This window comes from Rhinopithecus bieti, unplaced genomic scaffold (genome assembly GCF_001698545.2).
Source record: "Rhinopithecus bieti isolate Rb0 unplaced genomic scaffold, ASM169854v2 scaffold_16234, whole genome shotgun sequence".
Taxonomy (NCBI): Eukaryota; Metazoa; Chordata; class Mammalia; order Primates; family Cercopithecidae; genus Rhinopithecus; species Rhinopithecus bieti.
Window position 1 is genome coordinate 2,836,299 of NW_016808946.1, and position 19,802 is coordinate 2,856,100.

The 19,802-nt window shown below is 42.8% G+C and overlaps 1 protein-coding gene across 7 annotated transcripts in view; it reads left to right on the forward strand.

The window, feature by feature from the left end:
- Positions 1-19,802, forward strand: part of VPS13D (vacuolar protein sorting 13 homolog D) — a 303,606-nt gene that overhangs the window by 41,922 nt on the left and 241,882 nt on the right. For all 7 annotated transcript variants that reach the window (XM_017887998.1, XM_017888002.1, XM_017887997.1 and 4 more), the window contains exons 18-22: positions 2,913-5,126; positions 6,579-6,730; positions 10,145-11,176; positions 15,858-15,948; positions 18,344-18,470. In XM_017887998.1, the coding sequence (XP_017743487.1) occupies positions 2,913-5,126; positions 6,579-6,730; positions 10,145-11,176; positions 15,858-15,948; positions 18,344-18,470 (3,616 nt within the window). The remainder of the gene's footprint in view (positions 1-2,912; positions 5,127-6,578; positions 6,731-10,144; positions 11,177-15,857; positions 15,949-18,343; positions 18,471-19,802) is intronic.

The following is a 19,802-nucleotide window of genomic DNA, read 5'->3' on the forward strand; positions in this document are numbered from 1 at the left end:
TTTTTGAGACGGAGTCTTGCTCTGCTGCCCAGGCTGGAGTGCAGTGGCCGGCTCTCAGCTCACTGCAAGCTCCGCCTCCCGGGTTCACGCCATTCTCCTGTCTCAGCCTCCCGAGTAGCTGGGACTACAGGCGCCCGCCTCGTCGCCCGGCTAGTTTTTTGTATTTTTTAGTAGAGACGGGGTTTCACCGTATTAGCCAGGATGGTCTCGATCTCCTGACCTCATGATCCGCCCGTCTCGGCCTCCCAAAGTGCTGGGATTACAGGCTTGAGCCACCGCGCCCGGCCTGACTGAAACTCTTGTGTGTACCCATTAAACACCACTTCACCTTCCCACTCCCTGTCCCCTGGCAACCACTCGTCTTTCTGTCTCTGGATTTGTTCTGAACATTTCATATGATGGAATAATGCCATGTGTGGCCTTTTATGTCTGGCTTTTTCATTTAGCATGACGTTTTCAAGGTTCTTCTGTGTTGTAATATATACCAATACTTCCTTCCTTCGTATGGCTGAATAATAGTCCATTGTGTGGCTGTTCTGCATTTTGTTTATCCTTCCATTTGTTCATGGCCATTTGAGTTGCTTCCACTCTTTCGCTATTATGCATAGTGCTGCTGTGAGCATTCATGTATAAGTTTTTGTGTAAACGTATATTTTCTTTAAATTTTTTTTTCTTTTTTATACACCCACATTTCTGCAATGTAGACATATATTTTTAATTCTCTATATGCCTAGCAGTGGAGTTGCTGAGCCATGTGGTGACTCCATGTTTTAATATTTTGAGGAAGTACCAAATTGTTTTTGTTTGTTTTTTTGAGATGGAGTCTCACTCTGTCGCCCAGGCTGGAGTGCAGTGGTGCCATCTCAGCTCACTGCAACCTCTGCCTCCCAGGTTCAAGCAGTTCTCCTGTTTCAGCCTCCTGAGTAGCTGGAATTGCAGGCGCCTACCACTATGCCTGGCTAATTTTTATATCTTTAGTAGGCATGGGGTTTTTCCACGTTGGCCAGTCTGGCCTTAACTCCTGACCTCAGGTGATCTGCCCACCTTGGCCTCCCAAACTGCTGAGATTATAGGCGTGAGCCACTGCGTTCAGCCCAGATTGTTTTTCCAAAATGGCTGCACCAGCAGTGTCCGAGGGTTCCATTTTCTCCACATCCTTGTCATCACTTGTTATTGTCTGCCTTTTTGATTATAGCCATGTTTGTGGGTGTGAGGTGGTATCTCATTGTGGTTTTTATTTGTATTTCTTCTGTAACACTGGGTTTGTTTGTTTGTTTATTTATTTATTTATTTATTTATTTATTTATTTTTTGAGGCAGAGTCTTGCCTCTGTTGCCCAGGCTGGAGTGCAGTGGCGCAATCTCAGCTCACTGCAACCTATGTCTTCCGGGTTCAAACGATTCTCCTGCGTCAGCCTCCCTAGTAGCTGGAATTACAGGCACACACCACCACGCCCAGCTAATTTTTGTATTTTTAGTAGAGATGGGGTTTCACTGTGTTGGCCAGGCTGGTCTTGAACTCCTGACCTCAAGTGATCTACCTGCCTTGGCAACCCAAAGTCCTGGGATTACAGGCGTGAGCCACCGCACCCAGCCAATTTTTGTATTTTTAGTAGAGATGGGGTTTTGCCATGTTGGCTAGGCAGGTCTCGAACTCCTAGCCTCAAGCAATCTGCCTGTCTTGATCTCCCAAATTGCTGGGATTGCAGGTGTGAGCCACCATGCCCAGCCCCAGTGGTGTATTTTTATAGCTGTCTTGGCACTGCTTAGCTGGAGACGGGCTGAGTGTGGTCTCTGGGGCTACACAATTGCATATTGAGCAGTTACTGCTCATCAAGCACTACCTTGACACTAGGAAGACTATGTTGACCAAGAAAGATGAGACCTCTCTTCTCTTAGAGCATTCCAGTGGATGCTGGGTGCAGTGGCTCACGCCTGTAATTCCAGCACTTTGGGAGGCTGAGGTGGGTGGATTACATGAACTCAGGAGTTCGAGAGCAGCCTGGCCAACATGGTGAAACCCTGTCTCTACTAAAAATACAAAAAATTGGCCAGATGCGGTGACTCACGCCTGTAATCTCAGCACTTAGGGAAGATGAGGTGGGTGGATCACCTGAAGTCAGGAGTTCGAGACCAGTCTGGCCAACATGGTGAAACCCTGTGTCTACTAAAAGTACAAAAATTAGCCGGGCATGGCGGTGGGCACATGTAATCCCAGCTACTCGGGAGGCTGAGGCAGGAGAATCTCTTGAACCTGGGAGGCGGATGTTGCAGTGAGCCAAGATCATGCCACTGCACTCCAGCCTGGGTGACAGAGTGAGATTCCATCTCAAAAATAAATAATTAAAAAAATACAAAAAATTAGCTGGGCATGGTGGTGCACACCTGTAATCCCAGCTCCTTGAGAGGCTGAGACAATAGAATCAATTAAACCTGGGAGGCAGAGGTTGCAGTGAGCCGAGATTGTGCTATTGCTCTCCAGCCTGGGCGGCAGAGTGAGACTTCATCTGAAAAAAAAGAACATTCCAATGGGAGAAACAAATGACCACACAGAAAAAGGAAAAGAAAGAAAAGACTCTGGAGAGTGACATAAGAAAGGGTTGGTGAAAGCAGCCCATGCCCATGGCAAGTCAGGCGAGAAGTGAGGAGGAAGCATTGGGCCAGCAGGTGGCGCTCATGTCAGGGGGCCTCCAGCTTTTCTAACGTCCATACTTTTTTATATTTGTGTTCTGATTTCCAAATTAATAGGTAAATTCACACTTGGAAAATGGTAAACACAGATATTATGCTTAGAGTTGTCCTCAGTTTTCTCAAACGGGTTGGTTGATTCTCTACCTTTCATAATTATTACATTAAGGGAAAGAGGAGGGAAATAGCAGACATATATTTGAATCTTCTCTTTTTTATCTGCAGATAACTCCAGGAGGAAAAGTAGGGATGGGTCCGCATCTGAAGAGACCCAGTTTAGTGATGATGAATATAAGACCCCCCTGGCCACACCTCCTAACACCCCACCTCCTGAGTCAAACAGCAGCAATGGAGAGAAAACGCCTCCCTTTTCTGGAGTTGAATTCAGTGAAGAACAGCTTCAAGCACATTTAATGAGCACAAAGATGTATGAGAGGTACTCGCTGTCATTTATGGACCTCCAGATCATGGTTGGACGAGTGAAAGACAATTGGAAGCATGTCCAGGATATTGACGTGGGACCAACCCATGTGGTAGAGAAGTTCGACGTCCACCTACAGTTAGAGCGTCGATTGATTTATACTTCAGATCCCAAATATCCAGGAGCCGTGCTGTCAGGCAACTTACCAGACTTGAAAATCCACATTAATGAAGATAAAATATCTGCACTAAAGAATTGCTTTGCTCTCCTCACCACCCCAGAAATGAAAACTTCTGACACTCAGATTAAAGAAAAGATTTTTCCCCAGGAGGAGCAGCGGGGAAGTTTGCAAGACTCCGTAATGAATTTAACCCAGAGCATTGTGATGCTGGAGCAGCATACCCGTGAGGTTCTGGTGGAGTCGCAGCTCCTCCTGGCGGAATTTAAAGTGAACTGTATGCAGCTTGGTGTCGAGAGCAATGGCCGCTACATTTCTGTGCTCAAGGTGTTTGGTACCAATGCTCACTTTGTGAAGAGGCCTTATGATGCTGAAGTCTCGCTAACTGTTCATGGTTTGCTCCTGGTGGATACCATGCAGACATATGGTGCTGATTTTGACCTTTTGATGGCTTCCCATAAGAACTTGAGCTTTGATATTCCAACAGGAAGCCTTCGGGATAGCAGGGCCCAGTCTCCTGTCTCTGGACCGAATGTGGCCCACTTAACTGATGGAGCTACGCTGAACAACCGATCAGCTACTAGTGTTTCACTTGACAAAATTCTCACCAAAGAGCAGGAGTCGCTTATTAAGTTGGAATATCAGTTTGTGAGCTCAGAGTGCCCATCAATGAATTTAGACAGTTCTCTTCAGGTGATTTCCCTGCAGGTGAATAATTTAGATATTATCCTCAATCCAGAGACGATCGTGGAGCTAATCGGTTTTCTTCAAAAATCCTTTCCCAAGGAAAAAGATGATTTAAGTCCTCAACCTTTAATGACTGATTTTGAAAGAAGCTTCAGAGAACAAGGAACTTACCAGTCTACCTATGAACAAAACACGGAGGTTGCAGTGGAAATCCATAGGCTTAATTTACTGCTTCTTCGGACAGTGGGCATGGCAAATGGAGAGAAATATGGCAGAAAAATTGCAACTGCAAGTATAGGTGGCACCAAAGTCAATGTCTCAATGGGTAGCACGTTTGACATGAATGGTTCTCTCGGCTGTTTACAGCTTATGGATTTGACACAAGATAATGTTAAAAACCAGTATGTTGTCAGCATTGGGAATTCTGTAGGCTATGAAAATATCATCAGTGATATTGGCTACTTTGAATCTGTGTTTGTCAGAATGGAAGATGCAGCCCTCACTGAAGCTTTGAGTTTCACGTTTGTTGAGAAATCTAAACAGGAGTGTTTTCTCAACCTGAAGATGGCGTCTTTACATTATAACCACTCTGCTAAGTTTTTGAAGGAGTTGACGTTATCCATGGATGAACTGGAAGAAAATTTTCGAAGTATGCTGAAAAGTGCAGCCAGCAAAGTCACCACAGTACTAGCTACCAAGACTGCCGAGTATAGCGAGATGGTATCGCTCTTTGAAACTCCAAGGAAGACTCGGGAACCCTTTATCTTAGAGGAAAATGAAATATATGGGTTTGACCTAGCTTCATCTCCTTCGGACACTGTAAAGCTAATCTTGAACATAAACATTGAATCACCAGTTGTTTCTATCCCTCGGAAGCCAGGGAGTCCTGAGTTGTTGGTGGGACACTTGGGACAGATATTCATCCGGAATTTCGTGGCGGGAGATGATGAATCCAGAAGTGACCGTCTGCAGGTGGAAATCAAGGACATTAAACTGTATTCTTTGAATTGCACACAGTTGGCAGGTAGAGAAGCTGTTGGGTCTGAAGGAAGCCGGACGTTTTGCCCACCTTCCGGGTCTGGCAGTGCCAACAGTCAGGAGGAAGCTCATTTCACACGACATGATTTCTTTGAATCTTTGCATAGAGGTCAAGGTGAGGAGCATGTCTTTTGTTCCATTTTGTTTAATGATTGAAAACCCATCTCACGGAGTCCCTTGTTTAAAATAGCAACAACAAAATCCTTTTCTTTTAGAATAATCCTCCGGTAATGCTTAAGAAATCAAAAAGAGTTTTAATAGAATGCCTTGTAGTAAGTTGGCATGTTTTCACCCTTTTCCATTTAATATCATATTTGGCAAAACAGGAATTTACTTACTTTTATTTTTATTTTTTTGGTTTTTTGAGACGGAGTTTTGCTCTTGTTGCCCAGGTTGGAGTGCAATGGTGCAGTCTCAGCTCACTGCAACCTCTACCTCCCAGGTTCAAGTGATTCTCCTGGCTCAGTCTCCCAAGTAGCTGGGATTACCCGTCCGCCACCACGCCCGGCTAATTTTTGTATTTTTAGTAGAGACAGGGTGTCAACATGTTGGCCAGGCTGGTCTCGAACTCATGACCTCAGGTGATCTGCCTGCCTTGGCCTCCCAAAGTGTTGGGATTACAGGTGTGAGCCACCGTGCCTGGGCAGGAATTTATTTTTTTTAAAGTGTTCCAGTTTGAAATTGGATGAGTACTCATTTACAGAGACACTTCAGTGGATGGATGTTGTTAAAGTATTGTTTAATTTGGTCAGATATATCTGATATTCTGTTCCCAAGCCGTAGATCCTTCCTAGTTAAATATTTTAGCCCAAGATACCTCAAGGGGTTGATGTAAATAGTTTGTGGATATTATCTTCTTTAATATTCTGTCATCTTGTTCTATAATGGGTTGGTCCAGGGTTCTGAGAATAAAAGCTTATGTTTGTATTCTGGATCTGATCAGATAAAACGAAACAGTCCAATCTGTTGGTTTTGGCACACAGAGATCAGGTAAGCCCTAGAGCATGGCTTTATTGTGACACAATTAATGCCTTTGAGAACTTAGCCTTCTGTGGTCATCACATGTTAATTCACTGATACGTTTTTATACTTGTCGAAAGATTGCTTTCTCTGCTTGGATAGAAGTTGTTTACTTAGAACTCTGTGTTGTCCTAGATTCTGATTTAGGCCTAATAAGAGGGATACATCTGTGTCTGAAAGGTAGGGAAGGATGAATAATTTGGTTTGGAAAATGCCAGCTTGGGTGACTCAGAGAAGCATAATATAGTCTCTGGACTGGATTAATGTTCACCACGTCGTGTTTTGAAGCTACCAAATGGAGCATATGATAAAAATATTGTTTCTCTTTTTGTGTAAATATATATCGTACCTCGTCTTGCTATGAATTTTGGCCTTGGGATAGCTGTTAAGGTTTGCTCTCAATCATAGACCCCAGGTGCCAGGCTAACGTGCCCTCCTGGTCTAAGAGTAACTCATGGGCTGTATTTTGTATACTCTATGTTTAATCAGCAGTAATGAAGTAAATGTTAAGGTTTACAGTCTTATCATTTCGTCTCTTTTATGCCAGCTTTTCACATCCTGAACAACACCACCATTCAGTTTAAACTGGAGAAGATCCCTATAGAGAGAGAATCTGAATTGACTTTTTCTCTTAGCCCAGATGACCTGGGAACTTCTAGCATCATGAAGATTGAAGGAAAATTTGTCAATCCAGTTCAGGTAAATTCATGTCAGGGCAGTTGAAGTCATAAGTGTATATTAACACTCTATAAATATGATACATATTTATGTCTGTTACACGTTGGAAGGAAAATATATTTTCAAAGAGATGTCACCCATGCATAATACCATTGTTGAAACCTTGTTCCAATAATCATGGAATCCTTTTGTCGTGGGGAATCCATCTTGTCAGCCTTTTTCATATGGAGGAAGGGTGGGTTATCTGGAGGAAGATGGCAGATTCTTAATTCCGTTGACATTCAGAAATGGGGAAATGATTGCTTACACAGTCAGAGTCTCCTTTCCCAGGAGGATATCATTCTTGTCACACTTAGACATACTAAACCCAGCCTATGAAACATTGTGATCATCTGAGCTGTGGACAGATCCTTTCAACAAAGAATTAGTCCTGCCCTCTCTGAAATGAAATGGGCCAGGATAGGGATTTCTTTTTTTATGGGCATGCGTGTATGTATACAGCTTTTCGTTTTTTTCCTTCAAAAGTGTCACTTTCCCTGATTTCACAGGGACTAGAGCAAAGAGCAGTACATTATAAAACAGCAGTGACAGGCAGGCTCTTAGGACGGTCTGTGGTCTGTGTCTGGCACAACAGTAGTTGGTCTGTGTCTGGCAGCTGTTCTGGAGTAACCCAGGCATGCTGTTTATGGAGTGGGCCTGCCTTTTGACATTAGTGGTTCCTCTCAGGGCTCTCTGGGACCCCTGAGAGAACTACTCCAAAGCTTTCCCTTCTCAGACTAAGCTTTTGCCCCATCAGTGGTAGCTATCAGGACAAAGTTTTCACCTTAAATCTAGCATGTGATGTAAATTCTATTGGATTATGTTGACTTGCTCTTTTTTCTTTTTTGAGATGGAGTCTCACTGTCACTCAGGCTGGAGTGCAGTGGCGTGATCTTGGCTCATTGCAACCTCTCTGCCTCTCACATTCAAGCAATTCTCCTGCTTCAGCCTCCCGGATAGCTGTGATTACAGGCATTCGCCACCACACTGGCTAATTTTTGTATTTTTAGTAGAGACAGGGTTTCACCATGTTGGCCAGGCTGGTCTTGAACTCCTTGCCTCAAGTGATCCTCCTGCCTCGGCCCCGCAAAGTACTGGGATTACAGGTGTGAGCCACCATGCCTGGCCTATGTTGACTTATTCTTATGGTTGCCATTGACTTAACTGTTGTTTTGATGAAAATCTTAAAAACATTATTTTAGATAATTCTTTCTTTAAAAATAATTGTTTAAGATAATTATTTGAATTATTTAATAAGTGATTAGGCCGGGCGCGGTGGCTCAAGCCTGTAATCCCAGCACTTTGGGAGTTGGGATGGCCTGAGATGGGCAGATCACGGAGTCAGGAGATCGAGACCATCCTGGCTAACACGGTGAAACCCGTCTCTTACTAAAAAATAAAAAAAAACTAGCCGGAGGGTGGCGGGCGCCTGGTCCCAGCTAACTCGGGAGGTTTGAGCAGCGAGAATGGCCGTGAACCTGGGAGGCGGGAGCTTGCAGGAGCTGAGATCCGGCCACGCCACTCCAGCCCGGGCTGACAGAGCGAGACCTCGTCTCAAAAAAAAAAAAAAAAAAAAAAATAAGTGATTAGTGAATTATTTAATAATTTAAGTTTTTAAAAGTTGTTATGAAAACAATCTATACAAAAGTCTAATGAGCGTTATGTGCCCATCACTCTGATTCCACTTATGAAGATTTTGCCACATTTGTTTTATCTGGTTTTTTTTTTTTTGCTGAAATAGTTTAAGGTGAATCCCAGATGTCATGCCGTCATCACCCCTTGCATTTAGAATGTATTTCCGAAAACTATGTGCTGCTTATTACATGACCACAGTGGTATTTCACGTCTTACAAAAGTAAAGAGCGTTCTTTGATATTATCTAAATTTTAACCGATTTTTAGAATTCAGAAATATTTTGGATCATCTCAAAAATGTCTTTGTTTTGGGTTTGTTGGAATCGGGATACAGACAACTGGCACCGTTGCATTTGGGTGATACATTATGTAGGTCTCTGTTCATCTAGTTTCCCTCTCTTTGTTGTCCCCCCATATTGTCCCCCCATGTTGTCATATTTTGTTGTGGAACTAAGTCAGTTGTCCCGTAGAATGTCCCACTTTCTGAATTTGGCTGTTCATGTGCCACTTAACTTGTCCTCCCCCATATTTCCTGTAAAGTCTGTAGAACAGGTTTAGTTCTATGGGTTTGACTGGATTCAGGTTTCTTTTTTGGCAGGGGGGTTAGGGGGTACACTTCAGGTAGGTGGTGCCATATACTTCGTATTACTTTATATCAGGAGGTACATAATTATGTCTTTTTTCTCTCTTATTGATGTTAAAGTGGATAATTGTATTTAAGTGGCAAGAACCTTGATTTTTCCATTGCAGAATTCCCTGTCAGTCATTCACATAATGTTTTATTCTACTAATGAACTTTGATGGCACACATTATTTAATTAGGGGTTACAAAATGGTCACTTTTTCTAATTCCGTCATTATTTCTGCATCTATTGGTTGGAATTCCTCTGTTAAAAATTACCCTTTATTAAATAAAAATCTTGTCTGAAAAAAGTTTTTTTTTTTTTTTTTTTTTGAGACAGGGTCTTGCTCTGTGGCCCAGGCTGGAGTGCAGTGGCATGATCTCAGCTCACTGTGTCCTGCACCTCCTGGGCTCAAGTGATCCTCCCACCTCTGCCTCCCGAGTAGCTGGGACTACAGGCCTGTGCCACCACACCCTGCTAATTTTGTATTTTTTTGTAGAGACAGTTTCACCATGTAGCCCAAGCTAGTCTTGAACTCTTGGGCTCACACAGTCCACCCGCCTCGGCCTCTCAAAGGGCTGGGATTACAGACGTGAGCCACTGTGCCTGGCTGAAAACATTTTTTATAAGAAATTGTAATTAAAAATGAAGCAAAAGAGAAAGGAAACATAACTAATCATGGATCATCATGATTTTTTTCTAAAAAGTACTACCAGTCCTAAACATTGACCATTAACTAACTGGTGATGATCAGCCAGTTTTAGAACCATGAACCTTATTTCTCAATTCTGTAGTGTCTCCACACCAGATTTTTGTCAACACTCTTCGTTTCTGCATTTTTGTGGGGTCAGAAAAAGTGACTTCATTGCTTCAGGCATAATCCACAGTACTTATTGAACTCTTATTATATGTAGATTATTGTGTAGGGTACTGAGGGAGGGTCTCGTGAATAGAAGTGGGACAAAAAGAGCTGAGGACAGAAAAGAAAAGAGATAGTCTTTGCTATCAGCTAACTTACAGCCTTATGTAGGAATCATGTAGGAACCCATAAATAGCAACTGTAAACATCTATGGGCATTACGTTTATGTGCATTTAATAATAGTAGTAGAGTAACTGAATTTTTCTCTTTTCAATACAGGTGGTGTTAGCCAAGCATGTGTATGAGCAGGTTTTACAAACGCTGGACAATCTCGTGTACAGTGAAGATCTGAATAAGTATCTAGCCAGTGCTACCTCCTCCCCTTGCCCTGATTCTCCTCTGCCTCCACTCAGTACCTGTGGAGAATCTTCTGTTGAAAGGAAGGAGAATGGATTGTTCAGCCACTCCAGCCTTTCTAACACCTCTCAGAAGTCATTGTCAGTGAAGGAAGTCAAATCCTTTACTCAGATTCAAGCCACCTTTTGTATATCGGAGCTTCAGGTTCAGCTAAGTGGAGATCTGACTTTGGGGGCCCAAGGTCTTGTGAGCTTAAAGTTTCAGGACTTTGAGGTGGAATTCAGTAAAGACCATCCCCAGACTTTATCTATTCAGATTGCCCTGCATTCTCTGCTGATGGAGGACTTACTGGAGAAAAATCCAGATTCTAAATATAAGAACCTGATGGTGTCTCGAGGAGCTCCTAAGCCATCTAGTTTAGCACAAAAAGAATACCTTTCTCAGTCTTGCCCCTCAGTGTCCAACGTGGAATATCCCGATATGCCTCGGTCTCTCCCTTCCCACATGGAAGAAGCTCCTAATGTCTTCCAGTTGTATCAAAGACCCACCTCTGCATCTCGGAAAAAGCAAAAGGAAGTCCAAGACAAGGACTATCCCTTGACCCCACCTCCTTCTCCAACAGCGGATGAGCCCAAGATACTTGTTGGAAAGAGTAAATTTGATGATTCCTTAGTCCACATCAACATATTCTTGGTAGATAAGAAACATCCCGAATTCTCTTCCAGTTACAATCGAGTTAACCGGAGCATTGATGTTGATTTTAATTGCTTGGATGTGCTGATCACACTGCAAACCTGGGTGGTGATACTGGACTTTTTTGGAATCGGCTCCACTGCAGACAACCACGCAATGAGGCTGCCTCCTGAGGGCATTGTACACAACGTGAAGTCGGAGCCACACGCCTCCATGGAGTCTGGACTTCAGGATCCAGTGAACACCAAGCTGGATCTCAAGGTATCCTCAGTTCCCTTTGGCTCCCTTAAGCTCTAAAAATGGATTTGGGCTTGTTGATATAAATGCAAGTATTTTACATTTACTTTGGAAAATAGCTCTTGTTGGCAGGGGAGCTATCTAGTCTTCTAGGTGTTTGTTACAAAAGGTAGACGTTAATATTTTGGGAAAGGTTTTAGTGTAAATCCATCTGGAGGCAGGGAAAGTAAGTGATTTAAGAATCTTGCCTTTTCTTTGAGCTCTATAAATCAGAGGAGTTACTTTGCTTCTCTGAACCGTAGTTTCCTCATCTTCCATCGTCTAAGATGACTAAATGAGGTGATATGTGGAAGGCACCTAGCAAAGTGTGTAGTCTGTAATAGCAACTTTAAAGCGTGGCTTTTGTTACTGTCCCGTTTCTCTCAGAACATTATTTGCTTTCATTGAGAGCAACAGCATAACTGTTAATAACGGTCTCGCCCAGGCGCAGTGGCTCACACCTGTAATCCCAGCACTTTGGGAGGCTGAAGCAGGCGGATCACAAGGTCAGGAGATTGAGACCATCCTGGCTAACACGGTGAAACCCCGTCTCTACTAAAAAATACAAAAAAATTAGCTGGGCGTGGTGCGGGTGCCTGTAGTCCCAGCTACTTGGGAGGCTGAGGCAGGAGAATGTCATGAACCCGGGCGGCGGAGCTTGCAGTGAGCCGAGATCGCGTCACTGCATTCCAGCCTGGGCAACAGAGCGAGACTCCATCTCAAAAAAAAAGAATGGTCTCAAAAGTTGGACTGCCTGAGTTTGAGTCCTAGTACTTTCACCGTACCCATGTGGCTATGTGGTCTGGGGCCAACCACTTGGCCTCTTTTGCCCTTAATTTTTTTATCAATAAACTGAGGATGTTCAGTGCACCCCCGTCATAGGGTTGTTGTAAGGCCCTCCACACAGTGTGTGGCACACAATAAGGATTCAATGAGTGGTAGCCATTATTATTTTTATGTTACATGGATTTCCATACTTATAACTTGTCCTTGATACTCATATTGTAAGTATTAAGGAAAAAAAAACATAAAAAAGACAGCATTTGAGTTTAAGGCTATTCTGCTGTGTGTGATGGAACAGCAGGATGTGAAAGCAGTTAACCTGAATAGCCCATTCGAGGGCACATAGGCCTGTTGTCACTAGCACCCGTCCAGAGCCCTGGAACCCTGGCCGTGGTTGGTAACATTTGTGTGCCTCAAGGATGTTCTTCATCCACATGTCTTAGCATGTGTGGACTTGCACTTAACTTCTGGGGAGAAGTCAGGGAGGAGAATCACATTTTATCTAGATGCCATTTTCTTATTTCCCTAGCTGATAGTAGGCCTCATTCCTCTAGAAATGGAAGACATCTCAGGGGAGAGATGGGAAAGGACCAGCTTACCTTTCTTGTTCAGTGTCTGGTGAATGAATGACTTTGCAGTATTCCGAGCCCTCTGGTACCTTGGGTTTAGCAAGGTGGATGGAACCTGGAGAGGTGTTAGCCATTCCTTTGGGCTTTATATGTCTGTACCTGGAACTTTATTTTTGCAGTGACTGTGATGATCTGTGTCAGGAACTCTTTGGTGTTGAGTATGCAGTGCTCCCAGAGGGCTTTGCCTTGGTTGATGTGGCTGGTTCTATAAGAGAACAGGACTGGATAAGTGTCCCTCAGCAATGCAGTTTTAAAATAAGTATTTTGAAAACATTTTATTGTCAAAAAAATCAGATATATCACAGAGAAACAGTATAATGAACCCCCATTTGCCCAACCCTGTAATTCATCACATTTACTTTATGCCTTTTTTCTTTGCTGAAGTATTTTATTTATTTATTTACTTATTTATTTATTTTGAGATGGAGTCTCGGTCTGTTGCCCAGGCTGGAGTGGAGAGGCATGATCTTGGCTCACGGCAACCTCTGCCTCTTGGGTTCGAGTGATTCTCCTGCCTCAGTCCTCCAAGTAGCTGGGATTACAGGCGCGCACCACCATGCCCGGCTAATTTTGTAGTTTTAGTAGAGACAGAGTTTCATCATGTTGGCCAGGCTGCTGTCAAACTCCTGACCTCAAGGGATCCACCTGCCTCAGTCTCCCAAAGTGCTGGGATTACAGGAGTGAGCCACCGCGCTCAGCCTGCTGAAGTATTTTAAAGCAAATTCCAGATATATCATTTCATCTCTACATACTTCAGTATTTATTTCTAAAAAAACAATGGACATACCACAATGCTTTGTCACATCCAACTAACAAGAATTTCTTGGTATTTTCTAACACCAGTCCATAATCAGATTCTCTGATTGTCTCAAAAATGCCCTTTTATTGGTGGATTGTAGAGTAGTGAATGGTTTAAGAAACTTCTTGCCTTTCTATTCTGTTGGTCTCTATAATTCAGTAGAATACTGTGCTTTTGCAAGCCAAAGTTTTCACATTTACAAAATGAGGAATAAAACGATGCATGAATTTCTCTTCTCTTCTCTTCTCTTCTCTTCTCTTCTCTTCTCTTCTCTTCTCTTCTCTTCTCTTCTTTCTCTTCTCTTCCTTGTCTTGCTCTGTCACCCAGGCTGGAGTGCAATGGTGTGATCTTGGCTCACTGCAGCCTCTGCCTCCTGGGTTCAAGCTGTTCTCCTGCCTCAGTCCCCCAAGTAGCTGGGACTACAGGCGTGTGCCACCTTACCTTGCTAATCTTTGTATTTTTAATGGAGTTGGGGTTTCACCATGTTGACCAGGCTGATCTTGAACTCCTGGCCTCAAGTGATCGGCCTGCCTTGGCCTCCCAAAGTGCTGGGATTACAGGCATGAGCCACTGTGCCCAGCCTGATGCATGCATTTTTTTGAATCAGGATCCAAGTAAGGTTCCATGTTACATTTGCTGTCATGTCTTTTAAATCTCTTAGAATTATGGTATACCTGCCCCCTTTCAACCCCACCGCCAATTGAGTTGTTACAGAAGCTGGGTTAGTGCCTTTTAGAGTGTCCCGCATTTTAGGTTTATGTGTTTTCTTGTTTGACTGTTTGACTTCTTTTATGCTCTATTTTAACCAGTGGATGTTAGCTCTAGGGACCCCATCAGATTCAGTTCAGCTTGGGGTAAGAGCACGCCAGAGGGGCTGCTGAGTGCTTCCTGTTGCATTGAGGCATACAGCATCTGATCATCATTCGTTAGTGACACTAAGATTCAAGCGAAGAGCTGGTTCAAGTGCTGGTGATGGTTGGATTCCTCCAAACAAAGCATTTTTAGACCCAGTGTACATGTTCTTTTGGTAAAATTAAATGACTAGAGGTTTTCATTATTTTTATTTTGTTTTTTTGAGACAGAGTCTTGCCCTATTGTCCAGGCTGGAATGCAGTGGCGTGATCTTGGCCCACTGCAACCTCTGCCTCCTGGGTTCAGGAGATTCTTGTGCCTCTGCCTTCCAAATAGCTGGAATTACAGATGCCTGCCACTATCCCCAGCTAGTTTTTCTATTTTTAGGAGAGACGGGGTTTCACCATGTTGGCCAGGCTGGTCTTGAACTCCTGACCTCAAGTGATCCTCCTGCCTTTGCCCCCCAAAGTGCTGGGATTATAGGTGTGAGCACTGCATCCAGCTTACTAGAGGTTTTTAATTCCCCCATGATGATCTTGCCTTGCGATTCCTTCTGTGTCTGTGTGAGAAATCATACTGTAAGGGAAGTGGAGTTCCCCCCACAAAGTCATTGCTCCAACTATAATAACCCACTGCTTTTTCTCTGTCTTCTTCTATAAATGATTTTCCTTCTTCCTTTCCTTCTATTACATCCTTTTTTTCTTTTCCCATCTTTTTTTCCTCCTGGTTATTCATGCACCAGACATTTCCTGAGTACCTACTCCGTGGTAGGCACTGAAGACAAGGGGGTGAAGGCATGGTCCCTGCTGTCAGGAAGTGGTGGGTGTGAATTGAAGATTAAATCTGGTGTCAGTCTTTTCCTCACTCCTTCTCTTCCATCCACGTTTTGTCCCCTGTGATGTTACTCAAAGCAAAAAAGGTTGTTGAGAACTGAGTCAACAAATCCTAGACATATAAGATCTTTTTAATAGTTGCAATTACAGTATTGCATTATGAAATTTATTTGTTACAAAGAATGCTACTCCCAAGACAGAGGATTTTTTCTTCTATTTATAGTTGTCCCTAGGAAAGAAAATCTTTGATTATGGCTTCTGGGAGAAGTCTCAGTTGGTTAATGGTGGGCTTCTATTAAATATTTGTTCAAAGGTAGTAAATAGGATTCTAAATCATATTTATCATTTTGTTTTGAAAAACTTCTTAAAATGAGATTTAATGGATCTGTTTGAGTTACTATAGAATTGTACAATATTAATGATGAATGCCAAAATGAGAAAAATTGTTTTTATAATGTAAAGCATCTCATGAACAGAAAATAGACAAGGCAAACATAGAGAAGGCACCACAGAAACTGAAATTTAGACTGTCCAGTCTCTGCCCTGTCCTCAGGTCGTGGAACTGAAATTTAGACTGTCCAGTCTCTGCCCTGTCCTCAGGTCGTGGTTTGTCTGGCTTAAGAAAGCTGAAGTGAAATTGGCGTCATTAAAAGCATTACCTTCAAATTTCCCAAGCCTTTCTGTGTATTGCTTGATTGTTCTTCCGTTTTCCTGAAAGATACCTTTTCTCCCCAGTAATATTGGCCTTGCTTTATCTTGTCTGTTCCTAGGTTCATTCACTTTCTCTAGTGCTGAATAAGACCACAAGTGAGCTTGCCAAAGCAAATGTGTCCAAATTAGTAGCACACCTGGAAATGATTGGTAAGTGGTGGGGGGCGGAGGGAAGCAAACTTGCAAAATCTGGTCAGCATTTGAACATTGTGATCACAAATTGATTGTCCTCACGTGCTGAGTAAGGTGTGGCAGTGGCTTGATTGTGGTTACTAGTCTGGCCAGGATTCATGGTGGTGGTTTCCCAAATGCTGGCTTATGGATCAGAATCATCTGGATAGCTTGTTAAAAGTGCAGGTGTTGGCACAACCTCTTCCCTACTCCTGTCTCTCATCTCCTTCTCGAGAGTCTGATTGAGTTGGGATGGAGCCCTGGTGTCTGTGTTTTCAACAAACTCACGGGTGCCCATATAACTTTTTTTTGTTCAAATTGAGATATATTTGAGAGTTAAAGGGGACATCATTAATACAATTACACCTGGAAAACAGGCATACAACAGGGCTGTCTCTGGGAAAGCAGAGGATATGACTGCATCTAGAGTCATAAATTGGGGGAGCTACCAGTAGAGGTGATGGTATTATGCAGGAGATACTGTAGCAAAGCTGGCATTCTTTATTCTGTGTTTTTGAGACAAGGTCTCGCTTGGTAGCTCAGGCTGGAGTGCAGTGGTGCAATCTTGGCTCGCTGCAGACTCCGCCTCCTGGATTCAAGCGATTCTCATGCCTCAGCCTTCCAAATAGCTGGAATTACAGGTGCATGCCACCATGACCGGCTAATTTTCGTATTTTTGGTAGAGATGGTGTTTTACCATGTTGGCCAGGCTGGTCTCGAACTCCTGGCCTCAAGTGATTCTCCTGCCTCTGCCTCCCAAAGTGCTGGGATTACAGGTGTGAGCCACAGCACCTGGCCAGCATTCTCTCTAATGGGACTTTGTAGGTTAAAATTCTTAGTCGAATACAAGTGATCAACTACATCAGGTCCTAAATAGGATTTTTAAAAAATAATATTTTAACTTACTTTTTCAAACTATATAGACAGGGTTTTGCCATGTTGGCCAGACTGGTTTCAAACTACTGGGCTCAAGCCATCCATCCACTTTGGCCTCCCAGAGTCCTGGGATTACAGATGTGAGCCACTGTGCCCAGCCTAAATAGTGGAGATTTATAAAGTGTGAGGTAAAACATTTTTCCTTCCCTAATTATTGAAGATTACAAAGCTCACATGTTGATGCTGTAGTAAAAACAAGAATGTCTTTTGGGGAGGGAATGAACTGAGGCTGAAGTTTCATGCCTTGTACAATTATTTTAGAAAAGCTTCTTAGAGGAGATTGGCTTTTTTTTTTTTTTTTTTTTTTTTTAAAACAGCGTATTCCTGTTAATGGCCTTTAAGATTGGTACAAGCTTGGGTATTTTTGTTAGAAGACATTAGGTATCTAAAATAAGTATGTGGCTGGGCATGGTGGCTCACGCCTGTGATCCCAGCACTTTGGGAGGCTGAGGTGGGAGGATTGCCTGAGGTCAGGAGTTTGAGACAAGCCTGGGCAACATAGTGAGACCTCATCTCTACAAAAAATAGTGAAAATTAACCAGTTGTGGTGGCCAGTGCCTGTAGTCCCAGCTACTCAGGAGTCTGAAGTGGTTGGATTGCTTGAGTCTGGAAGGTCAAGGCTGCAGGGAGCCACGATGGTGCCACTGCACTATAGCCTGGGTGACAGAGTGAGACCCTGTCTCAAAAAAAAAAAAAAAAAATTGTGTCTATGATTCATTGGGAGCTGAACTAGCATGCCAAATATACCTTAGTCATTGTTTTATAACGATAATTATGATAGTTTTGTTTTACAGAGACAACAGTTTAGAATATTCCTTTTTAGTATCCATGCAGTGTTAATTATGACTCATTGTATGTTCACATTCTAGTTGTACATGTTTCAGTCACCTCTTCTTTCTTCTTTCCACCTTCCAGAAACTTCACTTATATACAGAGTAGTTTCAAATCTGTGTCTCCGGTGTCTGTCTGTCTCAGTAATTTTGGTCTTTCATTAAATCACAGTGAAACACACTTCATGTTGCTTGAATACCTGACGTGTTTCTGACACTTCCTCCTTTATTCTTTTATCCAGAGTATAATTAATAGAGCTAATGATGTTTAATTCTAGTTCGGGGTCTCATCTCAGAAAGCCCGAAGTTTCTGTCTGTATTTACAAAGGTTTTATCTTTTAAATGTGTGATGTTGCTATATTATTTCAGCCCCCTTTGGACTTCCGCATTGAGACTTTTTTTTTCTTCTCTTTTTGCATTGAAACTTTGTTTTAAATATTGTATAAAATATTTTTCCGGGTATATTGGAATATGAAAATTTGCTTTTGATGTTTGATTACAAAGTGAAAAATCTGAGGCATGTGTCTACCAGCTGTTGTTCCAGACATATTTAAGTTGTGTGACAAAAAAAGATACATAGTAACGTGTTCTAACTTTATCATCCTTAGAGGGAGACCTGGCCTTACAGGGCAGCATTGGGAGTCTGTCTCTAAGTGACCTCACATCCCATGGAGAGTTCTACAGAGAACGGTTCACTACCAGTGGTGAAGAAGCACTCATCTTCCAGACTTTTAAGTAAAAATCTCAATCTTTTTCTGACTTAATATTTTATCATAATACTTCCTGTTTCAGATTCTTGTTGGCTAGACAATGAAGAAAACTTTTAAGGAATTTTACGTTCTTAGAGGTGAAATTGAAAAGTTACGGTTATGAGGAGTTCTTCCTGACTTTAAATTTCATTAAAATGGATCTGTGTTGAAGTGGGCTACTTAAAACTTCGTAAACAGATGGGGTATGAGTTAGGTGCGGTGGGTCACACCTGTAATCTAAGCTCTTTGGGAGGCCAAGGCAGATGGATTGCTTGAAGCCAGGAGTTTGAGACCACCCTGGGCAACACAGGGAGACGCTGTCTCTATAGAAGAAGAAAACCATCTGGGTATGATGGTATGCAACTGTAGTTCTGGCTATTTGAGAGGCTGAGGTGGGTGGGAGGATTCCTTGATCCCAAGAGTTGGAGGGTGTAGTGAGCCATGATTGTGCTACTGCACTCCAGCCTGGATGATGGAAGGAGGCCTTGTCTTAATGCGTGCGCGTGCGCGGCACACACACACACCCCAGATAGGGTTTGATTGAATAATTCTGATTCCTGATAGCCCTGGGCTCTCAGGCTGGTTTTCCATGAACTTGCTGTGTGTCCTGAGACAAGTCACGTAGTCTTCATGCAGCAGTTTTTCTATCTATAAAGGGGACTGGATCGTTAGAACATTTCTGAGCTTCCATGTAGCTGTAAAAGTTGTGGAATGATTTCGGCCTCAGAAGGTTGTTGATGATAGGAGTTCATTATGCATTTTTGTTTATAAACATGATCCATATTGAATTGTTTCTATGTTAGATTTTAGAAAGGGATCTTTAGGCCTGTCTGGTTATTAAATAATTAATTTCTCAGGGCCGGGCATAGTGGCTCACGCCTGAATCCCAGCACTTTGGGAGGCTGAGGCGGGCAGATCACCTGAGGTCAGGAGTTCGAGACCAGCCTGGCCAACATGGTGAAACCCTGTCTCTATCAAAAATATAAAAATTAGCTGGATGTGGTGGCGGGTACCTGTAATCCCAGCTAGTCAGGAGGCTGAGGCAGGAGAATAGCTTGAACCTAGAGGGGTGGAGGTTGCACCATTGCACTTCAGCCTGGGTGACAAGAACGAAACTCCATCTCACACACACACACACACAAAGAATTCTTTTCTCAGAAAATAGGGAGTTTAAAATGGTGGTTTTCAACCTTTTGTTTTCTTTCTCTTTTTTTTAATCTAAGAGGTATTAGAAAATATAGATGTTTAGGTCTGCCTCTGACATATTCTGATTTAATTGGTCTAGGGCCATGCTTAGTCTCTCTTTTTTTTTTTGAGA